Raw genomic sequence first — 15,457 nt, 5'->3', positions numbered from 1 at the left:
ACTAGAGCACGTTTCTATGCTTCCAGAGAAGGAATGGAAAAGGAATTGCTGATGATAAAAGGGGGAAGAGGCCTGATCCATCAGAAATTGGGAAGAAGGGATCAGAATAGAGGAAAATGGAATGACCCTCAGGTAGAAGACGCAAGACTCCTTCAACTTAGGTGGGAGGGAAGGAGACAAAGGTGGACACAGGGAGAGATACTGATACAGGGAAAGAAAGCTGATGTAGTCATAGCTGCTGGTCTCTCTTCTCTCAGGGAAGCTGGAAATTGCAGTGCCAGCTGGCCAAAGATAAGAAATTTGAAACTCAAAGAACGCTGTGAGGAGGGTGGTGAAAACATCAAAAATACCCATCGAGAGCAGTTGGAGAGTAGATGTTAAGTGTTGCCAAGCAGCTTTAGGAAACCAAAGATGAATTTGGAAAGGATAAATTTGTAGTCACAGTAATAAAGCTTTCATCAGCAATACTCACAGTCCTGGAGCAGAAAGAGAAGACAGAGAATGTTTATTTCAGCCAGGGTACAAGATTTATAGGCAGATAAGCCAGAAGGAAAAGAAGACAGGGACGGTCGTGTGACAGTCAGAAAAATGATTAAGGAAACGAAGGCTCTGTTTAGGTTCGGTAGAGATGTGAGTGTAGTTAAAAGTTAATGGTTACAGTGTCCGTTGCAGCACTGTTTACAGTAGCCAGGACATGGAAGCAACCTAAGTGTCCATCAATAGATGAATGGATAAAGAAGATGTGGCACATATATACAATGGAATATTACTCAGCCATAAAAAGAAATGAAATTGAATTATTTATAGTGAAGTAGATGGACCTAGAGTCTGTCATACAGAGTGAAGTAAGTCAGAAAGAGAAAAATAAATACCGTATGCTAACATATATATGGAATCTAAAAAAAAAATGGTCCTGATGAACCTAGGGACAGGACAGGAATAAAGATGCAGACATAGAGAATGGATTTGAGGACACGGGGAGGGGGAAGGGTAAGCTGGGACGAAGTGAGAGTGGCATGGACATATATACACTACCAAATGTCAAATAGATAGCTAGTGGGAAGCAGCCGCATAGCACAGGGAGATCAGCTCGGTGCTTTGTGACCACCTAGAGGGGTGGGATAGGGAAGGTGGGAGGGAGACGCAAGAGGGAGGAGATATGGGGATATATGTATATGTATAGCTGATTCACTTTGTTATACAGCAGCAACTAATACAACATTGTAAAGCAATTATATTCCAATAAAGATGTTAAAAAAATAAAGTGGTTAAACATATAATAGGGTTTCTCAAAAAACTAAATGTAGAATTACCTTATAATCCAACAGTTCCACTCTGGGGGATCTACTACCCAATGGAAGTAAAAGCAAGGACTCACACAGATGCTTGTGTGTTTGTTAATAGCAGCATTATTCACAATAGCCCAAATGTAGAAGAAATCCAAGTGTCCATCAGCAGATGAATGGCTAAAGAAAATGTAGCGTATACACACAGTGGAATATTATTCAGTCTAAAAAAGGAAGGAAATTCTAACGCATGCTACAACTTGGATGGACATTGCAGATGTTATGTTAAGTAAAATAAGCCAGTCATAAAAGGACCAATATTGTATGATTCCACTTATATGAGGTACCTAGAATTGTCAGCTTCATAGAAAAAGAAAGTACCCTGGTAGTTGCCAGGGGCTGAGGGCAGGGGGTAACGGGAGTTACTCTTTTTTTTAACATCTTTATTGGGGTATAATTGCTTTACAATGGTGTGTTAGTTTCTGCTTTATAACAAAGTGAATCAGTCATACATAAACATATGTTCCCATATGTCTTCCCTGTTGCGTCTCCCTCCCTCCCACCCTCCCTATCCCACCCCTCCAGGCTGTCACAAAGCACCGAGCCAATATCCCTGTGCAATGCGGCTGCTTCCCACTAGCTATCTACCTTACTACGTTTGTTAGTGTGTATATGCCCATGACTCTCTCTCGCCCTGTCACAGCTCACCCTTCCCCCTCCCCATAACCTCAAGTCCGTTCTCTAGGAGGTCTGCGTCTTTATTCCTGCTTTACCCCTAGGTTCTTCATGACATTTTTTTTCTTAAATTCCATATATATGTGTTAGCATACGGTATTTGTCTTTTTCTTTCTGACTTACTTCACTCTGAATGACAGACTCTAGGTCTATCCACCTCATTACAAATAGCTCAATTTCGTTTCTTTTTATGGCTGAGTAATATTCCATTGTATATATGTGCCACATCTTCTTTATCCATTCATCCGATGACGGGCACTTAGGTTGTTTCCATCTCCGGGCTATTGTAAATAGAGCTGCAATGAACATTTTGGTACATGACTCTTTTTGAATTTTGGTTTTCTCAGGGTATATGCCCAGTAGTGGGATTGCTGGGTCATATGGTAGTTCTATTTGTAGTTTTTTAAGGAACCTCCATACTGTTCTCCATAGTGGCTGAACCAATTCACATTCCCACCAGCAGTGCAAGAGGGTTCCCTTTTCTCCACACCCTCTCCAGCATTTATTGTTTCTAGATTTTTTGATGATGGCCATTCTGACTGGTGTGAGATGATATCTCATTGTAGTTTTGATTTGCATTTCTCTAATGATTAATGATGTTGAGCATTCTTTCATGTGTTTGTTGGCAGTCTGTATATCTTCTTTGGAGAAATGTCTATTTAGGTCTTCTGCCCATTTTTGGATTGGGTTGTTTGTTTTCTTGTTATTGAGCTGCATGAGCTGCTTGTAAATTTTGGAGATTAATCCTTTGTCGGTTGCTTCATTTGCAAATATTTTCTCCCATTCTGAGGGTTGTCTTTTGGTCCTGTTTATGGTTTCCTTTGCTGTGCAAAAGCTTTGAAGTTTCATTAGGTCCCATTTGTTTATTTTTGTTTTTATTTCCATTACTCTAGGAGGTGGGTCAGAAAGGATCTTGCTGTGATTTATGTCATAGAGTGTTCTGCCTATGTTTTCCTCTAAGAGTTTGATAGTTTCTGGCCTTACATTTAGGTCTTTAATCCATTTTGAGCTTATTTTTGTGTATGGTGTTAGGGAGTGATCTAATCTCATACTTTTATATGTACCTGTCCAGTTTTCCCAGCACCACTTATTGAAGAGGCTGTCCTTTCTCCATTGTACATTACTGCCACCTTTATCAAAGATAAGGTGTCCATATGTGCATGGGTTTATCTCTGGGCTTTCTATCCTGTTCCATTGATCTATCTTTCTGTTTTTGTGCCAGTACCATACCGTCTTGATAACTGTAGCTTTGTAGTATAGTCTGAAGTCAGGGAGCCTGATTCCTCCAGTTCCTTCTTTCGTTCTCAAGATTGCTTTGGCTATTCGGGGTCTTTTGTGTTTCCATACAAATTGTGAAATTTTTTGTTCTAGTTCTGTGAAAAATGCCAGTGGTAGTTTGATAGGGATTGCATTGAATCTATAGATTGCTTTGGGTAGTAGAGTCATTTTCACAATGTTGATTCTTCCAATCCAAGAACATGGTATATCTCTCCATCTATTTGTATCATCTTTAATTTCTTTCATCAGTGTCTTATAATTTTCTGCATACAGGTCTTTTGTCTCCTTAGGTAGGTTTATTCCTAGATATTTTATTCTTTTTGTTGCAATGGTAAATGGGAGTGTTTTCTTGATTTCACTTTCAGATTTTTCATCATTAGTATATAGGAATGCCAGAGATTTCTGTGCATTAATTTTGTATCCTGCCACTTTACCAAATTCATTGATTATCTCTAGTAGTTTTCTGGTAGCATCTTTAGGGTTCTCTATGTATAGGATCATGTCATCTGCAAAGAGTGACAGCTTTACTTCTTCTTTTCCGATTTGGATTCCTTTTATTTCCTTTTCTTCTCTGATTGCTGTGGCTAAAACTTCCAAAACAATGTTGAATAATAGTGGTGAGAGTGGGCAACCTTGTCTTGTTCCTGATCTTAGTGGAAATGCTTTCAGTTTTTCACCATTGAGGATGATGTTTGCTGTGGGCTTGTCATATATGGCCTTTATTATGTTGAGGAAAGTTCCCTCTATGCCTACTTTCTGCAGGGTTTTTATCATAAATGGGTGTTGAATTTTGTCAAAAGCTTTCTCTGCATCTATTGAGATGATCATATGGTTTTTCTCCTTCAATTTGTTAATATGGTGTATCACGTTGATAGATTTGCGTATATTGAAGAATCCTTGCATTCCTGGAATAAACCCCACTTGATCATGGTGTATGATCCTTTTAATGTGCTGTTGGATTCTGTTTGCTAGTATTTTGTTGAGGATTTTTGCATCTATGTTCATCAGTGATATTGGCCTGTAGTTTTCTTTCTTTGTGACATCCTTGTCTGGTTTTGGTATCAAGGTGATGGTGGCCTCGTAGAAGGAGTTTGGGAGTGGTCCTCCCTCTGCTATATTTTGGAAGAGTTTGAGAAGGATAGGTGTTAGCTCTTCTCTAAATGTTTGATAGAATTCGCCTGTAAAGCCATCTGGTCCTGGGCTTTTCTTTGTTGGAAGGTTTTTAATCACAGTTTCAATTTCAGTGCTTGTGATTGGTCTGTTTATATTTTCTATTTCTTCCTGATTCAGTCTTGGCAGGTTGTGCATTTCTAAGAATTTGTCCATTTCTTCCAGATTGTCCATTTTATTGGCATAGAGTTGCTTGTAGTAATCTCTCATGATCTCTTTTATCTCTGCAGTGTCAGTTGTTACCTCTCCTTTTTCATTTCTAATTCTATTGATTTGAGTCTTCTCCCTTTTTTTCTTGATGAGTCTGGCTAGTGGTTTATCTATTTTGTTTATCTTCTCAAAGAACCAGCTTTTAGTTTTATTGATCTTTGCTATTGTTTCCTTCATTTCTTTTTCATTTATTTCTGATCTGATTTTTATGATTTCTTTCCTTCTGCTAGCTTTGGGGTTTTTTTGTTCTTCTTTCTCTAATTGCTTGAGGTGCAAGGTTAGGTTGTTTATTCGAGATGTTTCCTGCTTCTTAAGGTGGGCTTGTATTCCTATAAACTTCCCCCTTAGAACTGCTTTTGCTGCATCCCACAGGTTTTGGGTCGTTGTGTCTCCATTGTCATTTGTTTCTAGGTATTTTTTGATTTCCTCTTTGATTTCTTCAGTGATATCTTCATTATTAAGTAGTGTATTGTTTAGCCTCCATGTGTTTGTATTTTTTACAGATCTTTTCCTGTAATTGATATCTAGTCTCATGGCGTTGTGGTCAGAAAAGATACTTGATACAATTTCAATTTTCTTAAATTTACCAAGGCTTGATTTGTGACCTAAGATATGATCTATCCTGGAGAATGTTCCATGAGCACTTGAGAAAAATGTGTATTCTGTTGTTTTTGGATGGAGTGTCCTATAAATATCAATTAAGTCCATCTTGTTTAATGTATCATTTAAAGCTTGTGTTTCCTTATTTATTTTCATTTTGGATGATCTGTCCATGGGTGAAAGTGGGGTGTTTAAGTCCCCTACTATGAATGTGTTACTGTCGATTTCCCCTTTTATGGCTGTTAGTATTTGCCTTATGTATTGAGGTGCTCCTATGTTGGGTGCATAAATATTTACAATTGTTATATCTTCTTCTTGGATCGATCCCTTGATCATTATGTAGTGTCCTTCTTTGTCTCTTTTAATAGTCCTTATTTTAAAGTCTATTTTGTCTGATATGAGAATTGCTACTCCAGCTTTCTTTTGGTTTCCATTTGCATGGAATATCTTTTTCCATCCCCTTACTTTCAGTCTGTATGTGTCTCTAGGTCTGAAGTGGGTCTCTTGTAGACAGCATATATAAGGGTCTTGTTTTTGTATCCATTCAGCTAATCTGTGTCTTTTGGTGGGAGCATTTAGTCCATTTACATTTAAGGTAATTATCGATATGTATGTTCCTATTCCCATTTTCTAAATTGTTTTGGGTTCGTTATTATAGGTCTTTTCCTTCTCTTGTGTTTCTTGCCTAAAAAGGATCCTTTAGCATTTGTTGTAAAGCTGGTTTGGTGGTGCTGAACTCTCTCAGCTTTTGCTTGTCTGTAAAGGATTTAATTTCTCCATCAAATCTGAATGAGATCCTTGCTGGGTAGAGTAGTCTTGGCTGCATGTTTTTCTCCTTCATCACTTTCAGTATGTCCTGCCACTCCCTTCTGGCTTGTAGGGTTTCTGCTGAGAGATCAGCTGTTAACCTTATGGGGATTCCCTTATGTGTTATTTGTTGTTTTTCCCTTGCTGCTTTTAATATGCTTTCTTTGTATTTAATTTTTGACAGTTTGATTAATATGTGTCTTGGCGTATTTCTCCTTGTATTTATCTTGTATGGGACTCTCTGTGCTTCCTGGACTTGATTAACTATTTCCTTTCCCATGTTAGGGAAGTTTTCAACTATAATCTCTTCAAATATTTTCTCAGTCCCTTTCTTTTTCTCTTCTTCTTCTGGAACCCCTATAATTCGAATGTTGGTGCATTTAATGTTGTCCCAGAGGTCTCTGAGACTGTCCTCAGTTCTTTTCATTCTTTTTTCTTTATTCTGCTCTGCAGTAGTTATTTCCACTATTTTATCTTCCAGGTCACTTATCCGTTCTTCTGCCTCAGTTATTCTGCTATTGATCCCATCTAGAGTACTTTTAATTTCATTTATTGTGTTGTTCATCGTTGCTTGTTTCATCTTTAGTTCTTCTAGGTCCTTGTTAACTGATTCTTGCATTTTGTCCAATCTATTGTCCATTCTATCTCCAAGATTTCGGATCAACCTTACTATCATTATTCTGAATTCTCTTTCAGGTAGACTGCCTATTTCCTCTTCATTTGTTAGGTCTGGTGCATTTTTATCTTGCTCCTTTATCTGCTGTGTGTTTTTCTGTCTTCTCATTTTGCTTATCTTACTGTGTTTGGGGTCTCCTTTTTGCAGGCTGCAGGTTCGTAGTTCCTCCTGTTTTTGATGTCTGTCTCCAGTGGCTAAGGTTGGTTCAGTGGGTTGTGTAGGCTTCCTGCTGGAGGGGACTAGTGCCTGTGTTCTGGTGGATGAGGCTGGATCTTGTCTCTCTAGTGGGCAGGTTCACGTCTGGTGGTGTGTTTGGGGGTGTCTGTGGCCTTATTATGATTTTAGGCAGCCTCTCTGCTAATGGGTGAGGTTGTGTTCCTGTTTTGCTAGTTGTTTGGCATAGGTTTTCCAGCACTGTGGCTTGCTGGTCGTTGAGTGAAGCTGGGTGCTGGTGTTAAGATGGAGGTCTCTGGGAGATTTTCGCCGTTTGATATTATGTGGAGCTGGGAGGTCTCTTGTTGATCAGTGTCCTGAAGTTGCCTCTCCTACCTCAGAGGCAGAGCCCTGCCTCCTGGCTGGAGCACCAAAAGCTTTTCATCCACACGGCTCAGGATAAAAGGGAGAAAAAGTAGAGGGAATTAGTAGAAGTATGAGGAAAGAAAGAAGGAAAGGAGGGTAGGAAGGAAGGAAGAAAGAAAGAAAGAAGCAAAGAAGGAAAGAAGGCAAGAAGGAAAGAAAGGAGGGAGGGAGGGAGGGAGGAAGGAAGGAAGGAGGGAAAGAAGGAAAAAAGACAGAAAGAAAGAAGATACAGTAAAAATAAAATAAAGTATAATAAAGTTATTGAATTAAAAAATTCTTATTTAGAAAAAAAAAAAAGGGACGGAAAGAACCTTAGGACAAATGTTGGCGGCAAAGCTATACAGACAAAATCTTACACAGAAGCATACACATACACCCTCACTAAAAGAGGTAAATGGGGAAAAATCCTAAATCTTGCTGTCAGAGACCACCTCCTCAATTTGGGATGATTCGTTGTCTAAAGGAGGGAAGGAAGGACGGAAAGAAAGAAAGAAAGAACGAAGGTAAAGTATAATATTGTTATTAAAATTAATTATTAAGAAAAAAAAATTAAAAAAAAAACATGGACGGATAGAACCCTAGGACAAATGGTGGAAGCAAGACTATACAGACAAGATCTCACACAGAAGCATACACATACACATTCACAAAAAGAGGAAAGGGGAGAAAATCATAGATCTTGCTCCTAAAGTCCACTTCCTTAATTTGGGATGATTGGTTGTCTATTCAGGTATTCCACAGATGCAGGGTATATCAAGTTGATTGTGGAGCTTTAATCCGTTGCTTCTGAGGCTGCTGGGAGAGATTTCCCTTTCTCTTCTTTGTTCTCACAGCTCCCAGGGCTCAGCTTTGGATTTGGCCCTGCCACTGCGTGTAGATCGCTGGAGGGCGTCTGTTTTTTGCTCAGACAGGATGGGGTTAAAAGAGCCGCTGATTGGGGGCTTTGGCGCACTCAGGCCGGCGGGGACGGAGGGGCACAGAGTGCGGGGCGGGCCTGCGGTGGCAAAGGCCGGCGTGACTTTGCACCAGCCTGAGGCGCGCTGTGCGCTGTCCCGGGGAAGTTGTCCCTGGATCCCGGGAACCTGGCAGTGGCGGGCTGCACAGGCTCCGCGGAAGAGGGGTGTGGAGAGTGACCTGTGCTCGCACACAGGCCCCTCGGTGGCGGCAGCAGCAGCCTTAACGTCTCCCGCCCGCCTCTGGGGTCCGCGCTTTCAGCCGCGGCTCGCGCCCGTCTCTAGATTCCGCGCTTTCAGCCGCGGCTCGCGCCCGTCTCTGGATTCCGCGCTTTCAGCCGCGGCTCGCGCCCGTCTCTGGGGTCCGCGCTTTCAGCCACGGCTCGCGCCCGTCTCTGGGGTCCGCGCTTTCAGCCGCGGCTCGCGCCCGTCTCTGGATTCCGCGCTTTCAGCCGCGGCTCGCGCCCGTCTCTGGGGTCCGCGCTTTCAGCCGCGGCTCGCGCCCGTCTCTGGGGTTCGCGCTTTTAGCCGCGGCTCGCGCCCGTCTCTGGAGTTCCTTTAAGCAGCGTTCTTAAACCCCTCTCCTCACGCCCCAGGAAACAAAGAGGGAAGGAAAAGTCTCCTGCCTCTTCGGCAGGTGCAGGCTTTTCCCCGGACTCCCTCCCGGCTAGCTGTGGTGCACTAACCCCTTCAGGCTATGTTCAAGCTGCCAACCCCAGTCCTCTCCCTGCGCTCCGGCCTCAGCTCGCAGACCCGCCCGCCCCGGCGGGTGAGCAGACAAGCCTCTAGGGCTGGTGAGTGCCGGTCGGCACCGATCCTCTGTGCGGGAATCTCCCCGCTTTGCCCTCCGCACCCGTTGCTGTGCAGTCCTCCGCAGCTTCGAAGCTCCCCCCTCCGCCTCCCGCAGTCTCCGCCCGCGAAGGGGCTTCCTAGTGTGTGGACACCTTTCCTCCTTCACAGCTCCCTCCCACTGGTGCAGGTGCCGTCCCTATTCTTTTGTCTCTGTTTTTTCTTTTGCCCTACCCATGTACGTGGGGAGTTTCTTGCCTTTTGGGAGGTCTGAGGTCTTCTGCCAGCCTTCAGTAGGTGTTCTGTAGGAGTTGTTCCACGTGTATATGTATTTCTGGTGTATCTGTGGGGAGGAAGGTGATCTCCGCGTCTTACTCTTCCGCCATCTTCCGCCTTCCCCGGGAGTTACTCTTTAACAGGTATGAGGTTTCAGCTTGGGGAGATGAAAAAATTCTGGAGATGGATTGTAATGGTGATTGCACAACCATGTGAATGTACTTAATATCACTGAACTGTACACATTAAAATGACAAATTTTATGATATGTTTGTTTTGCCACAATAAAAATAGGTGATGGGTAAAGGACTGCATGTCTTAATGCTATTGGTAAGAGTAAATATTATGTTTAAAGGTATGAGAGAGGTATAGATAATCATGGTTAAAGAATTGGGTGTTAGATGTTTAGATTTCAATAATGAAACAGTTTCAGATTATTACAAGGTCTGGGATAGCATTTCTATCTAAAGAAGGAGATGGTGTAATACGCTTCCAAAATATACCAACATCATTGAGGGTGTGGGGTATGCAAGGGAGACTAGGCATGGGGGTGTCGTGTGATCTTCCCAGCGGGTTCTGATATTTTCCCCTCCCTCTGCCTCCTCCCCCAGAATGCTAGAGTGGAAAGGAAATGTAGAGCTTTGGCATGAAGGATGTCAAGGCTGGAGAGTGGAGTCGTCATCTCCATGAGCACTGAGGTTGTCACAGATTGATAGCCAAACTTGGAAAGTGAGAAGGACCAGTGGCTAAGGCTTTAATATTAGGAGGATACCATAGAGGATTGTAGAGCTGGACTCCATGGGCCTCAGAGGTGGCATTTTTCCTCAAGGACGGAAGAGCTGTGGTCTTGGAATGATGTGCAGGGGAGTAAGAAGAATGACCACTGTTACCCACACACATTTTTTCAGTAATGGGAATATTAAGAAAATGAACTGTCTACTTAAGAAAGCCCTCAAGGGAAGTGAGACCCTAGAGCATTGGTTCTTGGACTCCAGTTTCACATTTAAATCATGTAGGAATGAACTTTGAAAACATATAGATGCCAATTGAAGTTGAATCATTAGAGATTGGGGGTGGGGGATATGTTGGCAGCTTTGAAAGCTCTCATGTGATTCTAATATACAGCCTGGGGTTGAGAGCCACTGCCCTAGTGAAGAGCTGGGTTTTAGCTGAGACAAGCAGGTAGAGGGAGCTAGAGAGTTTGGCCCAAATAGGACTAGGATACTATAGGACGTGTGGGAACAGTTGTCAGAAAGTGTGACAGTGGGGGCATGAGTTTGGAGGATGGCATGGGGAAGAAACAGAGCAGCGTGGTGGTAACTGAAAAGGACAGGGACAGTGGGCGTACGTGGCCTTGAGGGTCCAAATAAAATTGTTACCCAAAATTGTTTCCAAAGTTATTGTCTGCTAGGCAGACAAATGAAGACATGGACAGGTTCAAGGAGGCATTTGCGCTCCACTCATTAATCTGACCTAGCAGTTTATAGTCAGAGCAAATACATGGAAGTATTATACATGGAGTTAACCTTCCTAAGCTTCAGTGTCCTGAGCAAAAAGAGAGTGAGAGAGACATCTACTTGGCAGAACTCCAGTAAGACTTAAGTGAGGCAATGAACAGAGTGAAAGTATAAGAGTAAATTTTGTAAGCACTTAAAACCTTACGAATACTGGTTGTTTTGTTACCGTCATATTAAAAGAAACTGGGAGTCTTACCTCATCAGGAAGTTCCCTTTTATCCTTTGGAATATACCACTTGGTCAATTCTCAGAGGATCCTAATAGGCGTTTGGTGTTAGGATTAGTCTAGCTGGGCTCAGGGTATGTGCTTCCAAACTGTTCTTTTCCCTCTAGTAAAACTTCTTAAGAGGGGAGGCTGTTTCCCTTTTTTTTCAGCTCCATCCTGACTGACCACATGCTGCACTATTTAATGAAGCAATTAAATGGATTCTCACTGAATTGCTAGGCTGACTTTGGACTCCCTCTTCGCACTTGGTTTCTGTTTTTGCAGACTCCTTCAAGGAATTGTGCAAAGAAGAGTGGGTTAAAAAGAAGATAACATATGAATTGAGGTTTATTTTCCCCACTCTAAACCTAGGTTAAAATTACTGTGAAAGTGATAACTGTATTGCAACTATCAAAAAATTTTTTGATGGAAAAATTTCTCTGTGTCACGCAACTGCCTATTTGAATATCATACTGTAAAGCAAATATCCTAAACTTTGTTTCTAAAAATTTAAGTCTCAACGTATTTTAAAGTATTTATGATATTCTATAGTGTGAGTTACCTGCTTTGTTTCCCCTACTAGGTTAAAGTGGCCATTAACAAAGGGGGAGTTCTCTTTGATCCCCTGAACTGTACTCTGTACACAGTAGGTGCTCAAACAATTCAAATTGTTGAATTCGTATGCAAGATCTACACGCTTACTCTTTATAGCATCAGAAATTAAAGTTATTTTAAGCCTCTAGTTGTTTCAAGTTCTTTGTATTAAGTAGAAGTTAAGAAATTAAAGCCCTGGAGTTCTTGCTAATAAGAGGATGCTTATTCTGTAAGAGAGCGATTTGCTTGTGGAGTCAGCTATCAAGGCTGCTTGCTCCTGTCACTAGGAGGTAGAGTTTGGTTTATTTATAAGATACCATTGTCGGTAGGAACAGTAGACATATTATGCTAACTTTTCCTATACTAACCTCACGTTGCATCCCAGCTTTATTGTGGGAATTCTTCCAGCATTCTGTTTGCTGAAGCTTTGTGGGCAACCAAGAAATCAAACCCCTACTGCTGCTACAGCCTCCCCTGCCTACTTCATCCAGGTCGGGCTCTTACTGCCCTCTCTTATGGAGGCATGTTTCCATGTTAGCCCCCCTACCCAGCCAGGGGACTAGTTCCTTATTCATCTTGCTGATAGTGGTGTCTCCACACATATGTAGGAGGTGCTCAATAAACGTTTGGTCGTTGATGACTGATCGAATAAATTCCTTAATAAATTCCTTTCTAGAATCTTATTTATTTTTTGTAAAATCAGTCCACTTTTGTAAAGAACTGATGCTTATCTTTAAAACAGGTTTCAAAAAAAATAGGTTTCTTCTTTCTCTCTTTTAAAGGAGGCAAGTTTGGTTTTTTTTCTTTGTAAAACAATTTTTTATTGAAGTACAGTTGATTTACAATATTTGTTAGTTTCAGGTATACAGCGAAGTGATTCAGTTATGTATTTATATTTTTTCAGGTGATTTTCCATTATAGGTTATTACAAGGTATTGAATATTGTTTTCTGGGTTATACAGTAAATCCTTGTTCCTTATTTATTTTATGTAACATAGCTTGCATCTGTCAATCCCGTACTCCTAATTTATCCCTCCCCCAACAACTCCCCACTTTGTAATGCTTCTCTTCACAGTCACACTGTAGACAGTTCCCTCTCAGAGGAGAGGCTGTAGTCGAAGTTGCTGGGTACCACCACAAGCTGCCGGAGTTCCAGCGGACTGAATAGATTCCATGAACCCACCCCAGAGAGAGAAGTCATCTCTCTGTAGTGTTGATCTGTAGAAGAAAGATGAAATGCTGGAAGCAAGAGAGTGCAATGTAGCATTGCTTATGTGGGATGATTACTCCACTGGGCAAATATTATACATTTCTGTTGTCCTGCCATCCTTGCTGGAGTCTAAATTCACTCTCACCTTGTTGGGACTGCATTAGGTGTGTATAGAGGGCAAAGTCCCTTTTGCTTGAAGCCAGATAGATGCAGGAACAAATCAGATGTTGGATGCTGCAGTTGACAGAATTCCAAGAGGTGAACAGGGGGCTTATCGGGTCGAATTGTATTTCATGATGAGAGTTTTATTTGGCTTTTGAGAGTCAGGAGAATTTCTATGTGTTCTTTGGGCTCTGGTCTGTTGTTTTCTTGTCTGTTGTGCTCTGCCACACTGACAGTTTATTGCCTTCAACTCTGATTTTAAAGGTCTCCATCCCAATAACTGAAGGCCTGGGCATGATTGCCTTGTTGACGGATGATGCCACAGTTGCCACCTGGAATAATGAAGGACTGCCCAGTGACAGAATGTCCACGGAGAACGCTGCTATCCTAACACACTGCGAGCGCTGGCCCCTGCTGATAGATCCCCAGCAGCAGGGAATTAAGTGGATCAAGAACAAGTACGGAACTGACCTGAAAATCACACATGTGGGCCGGAAAGGGTATGTGAAACCTGAAGGGTTGACTTTCTGTTGAGCTGCCGGAAATGGGTCTGACTTTTACCAAGTCCTGGCATTTCTTAGACCTCGCTGCCACTTTGAAATGTGATAGTTTGGTACGACTTGTTTATCTGCCTCCTCCCGTTTCCCATAAAGTATCTCTGTTGAAAGGGCATTTACGTTGGGTGGCATCCACTTACCTGAAGAAGAAATTAGTTGGAAGGTTAGAACAAACACTGAATGTGAGAGGAAAAATTTCCTAAGGCCAAGAATGGTAATACAGTGTATTATAATCCTTGTTTAGGACTTTGGCATATGGTAACCCAAGAATTGTCAGCTGCACCTATAGGTTTAACGATGGTTCCAGTTATATTCCTGAATATGTACTTCGCCTACAGTGGGTATTTAACATGGCTCAATTCCCAACAGAGTGCCTGTAGATAATTTTTCAGTCAAGCTGTACATGTCACTTTTGAGAACTGAATCTACTCTGAGATTTTCTGTCTCTCGGTCCGCATGATAGTGTTTTCTGATAAGTAGAAAGCTCTCTGGTATGTAGTTGGTCTTCAGTTAATGCGGAATAAATAATTTTAGTCATACTGATACTTCACTTCACCTCTCCATCATCTTTTGACAGGTAAAATGGAATAAGGAATGTCTGCAGTCGTGCAGATAAATGGTCTCTTTGCTTATCTGAATACTTGGAGGAAATTATTTTTGAATGGGAGAGACTATTTTTGGAGAGTGGGAATGAAATAAAAAGATAGTTCACCACTTTACATGACTGAATCTAAATGTTTAAAAAATGAAAATTTGATAAAGCCACAAGGCATTTAATATAATTTTAATTTTTTTTTATCAAAAGAGGACCTATTGAATAAATTTAAATTTATAATGTTTGGGTAGGTTACATTTATTTCAACCATGATTACTATCAAAAGTAATTTTTACATGGACTCATTAGTTCACACTACTGAATTTCACTTGGAAAAATATAACTGAAATTTACCTCAAAATCTAATCTTTAATTTCCATGTATTCTAGTTGAAGAAAACACTACTTTACAAAACATTTAGTTTTCTCTAAGTTAGTTTGTTCCATCTAAAGTATTTACATTAAATGAAATACAGTTGAGTATAAATAATTTTGGACACTTTCCCTGTGCTCATTTACATTTTTTCTTGATTCTGACTGAACTTTAAGGTTTTTGAATGACATTGAAACTGCTTTGGCCTTTGGAGATGTCATCTTACTTGAAAACCTTGAGGAAACGATAGATCCAGTCCTTGATCCATTGCTTGGCAGGAACACAATTAAAAGAGGAAAGTAAGTATTATTGAATTTTTAACATACATTTTGTGCTACATATGAGTTTGACCATCAGCTTCTATTTCTTGGCCTCATAATCACGTGTAATCTATGGGAATATTCTTGGTGATGTTTCTGAGTTTCCATTCCAAGCCTCCTGCATTCTAAGACCAAAGCAACCTTGACGTGATCCAGATGTTCAGACTATTTGTTTGGTGGATTTAGATTCATGTTACCCAATTCCTGATTTATAGATTCCAAAAATGCATTGTGACAAATCTGAGAGTAAGTTCCTCCTTTATTAGTTGTTCCTTCATTAGCTCCTTTATTAGTTGAATGTTTTTCTACCTTCAGTACTTTGCAAAACACCTTTAGTATGTTTGCCTTAACTGCATGTTGCTTGTATCCTTATTTACTTAATATTTTTAAAAAACTATTTTAAATCCACTCTATTTTTTTTTTTTTTTTTAACTCAGCCTTACCCCAAGTCATAGCATCTATGAAATCATGGGTTTACTGTGCTGGTTCTGTCTTTCCCTATACATTCAAAATATATATAACCATTAGAAAGAAAAGAGTTCATTAGTGGACCCATAAGATCATCT

At 41.0% G+C, this 15,457-nt stretch overlaps 1 protein-coding gene across 1 annotated transcript in view; it reads left to right on the top strand.

The window, feature by feature from the left end:
* The window catches only part of DNAH11 (dynein axonemal heavy chain 11), a 324,062-nt gene that overhangs the window by 243,625 nt on the left and 64,980 nt on the right, over positions 1-15,457 (top strand). Inside the window, 2 exon segments of the mRNA XM_082845873.1 lie at positions 13,312-13,547; positions 14,748-14,870. Of these exon segments, the coding sequence (XP_082701999.1) occupies positions 13,312-13,547; positions 14,748-14,870 (359 nt within the window).

This window comes from Leucopleurus acutus (assembly GCF_964270905.1).
Source record: "Leucopleurus acutus genome assembly, chromosome: 9".
Classification (NCBI taxonomy): Eukaryota; Metazoa; Chordata; class Mammalia; order Artiodactyla; family Delphinidae; genus Leucopleurus; species Leucopleurus acutus.
The sequence above is the reverse complement of the archived record's forward strand: the minus strand, read 5'-3'. Positions and strand labels throughout refer to the sequence as shown.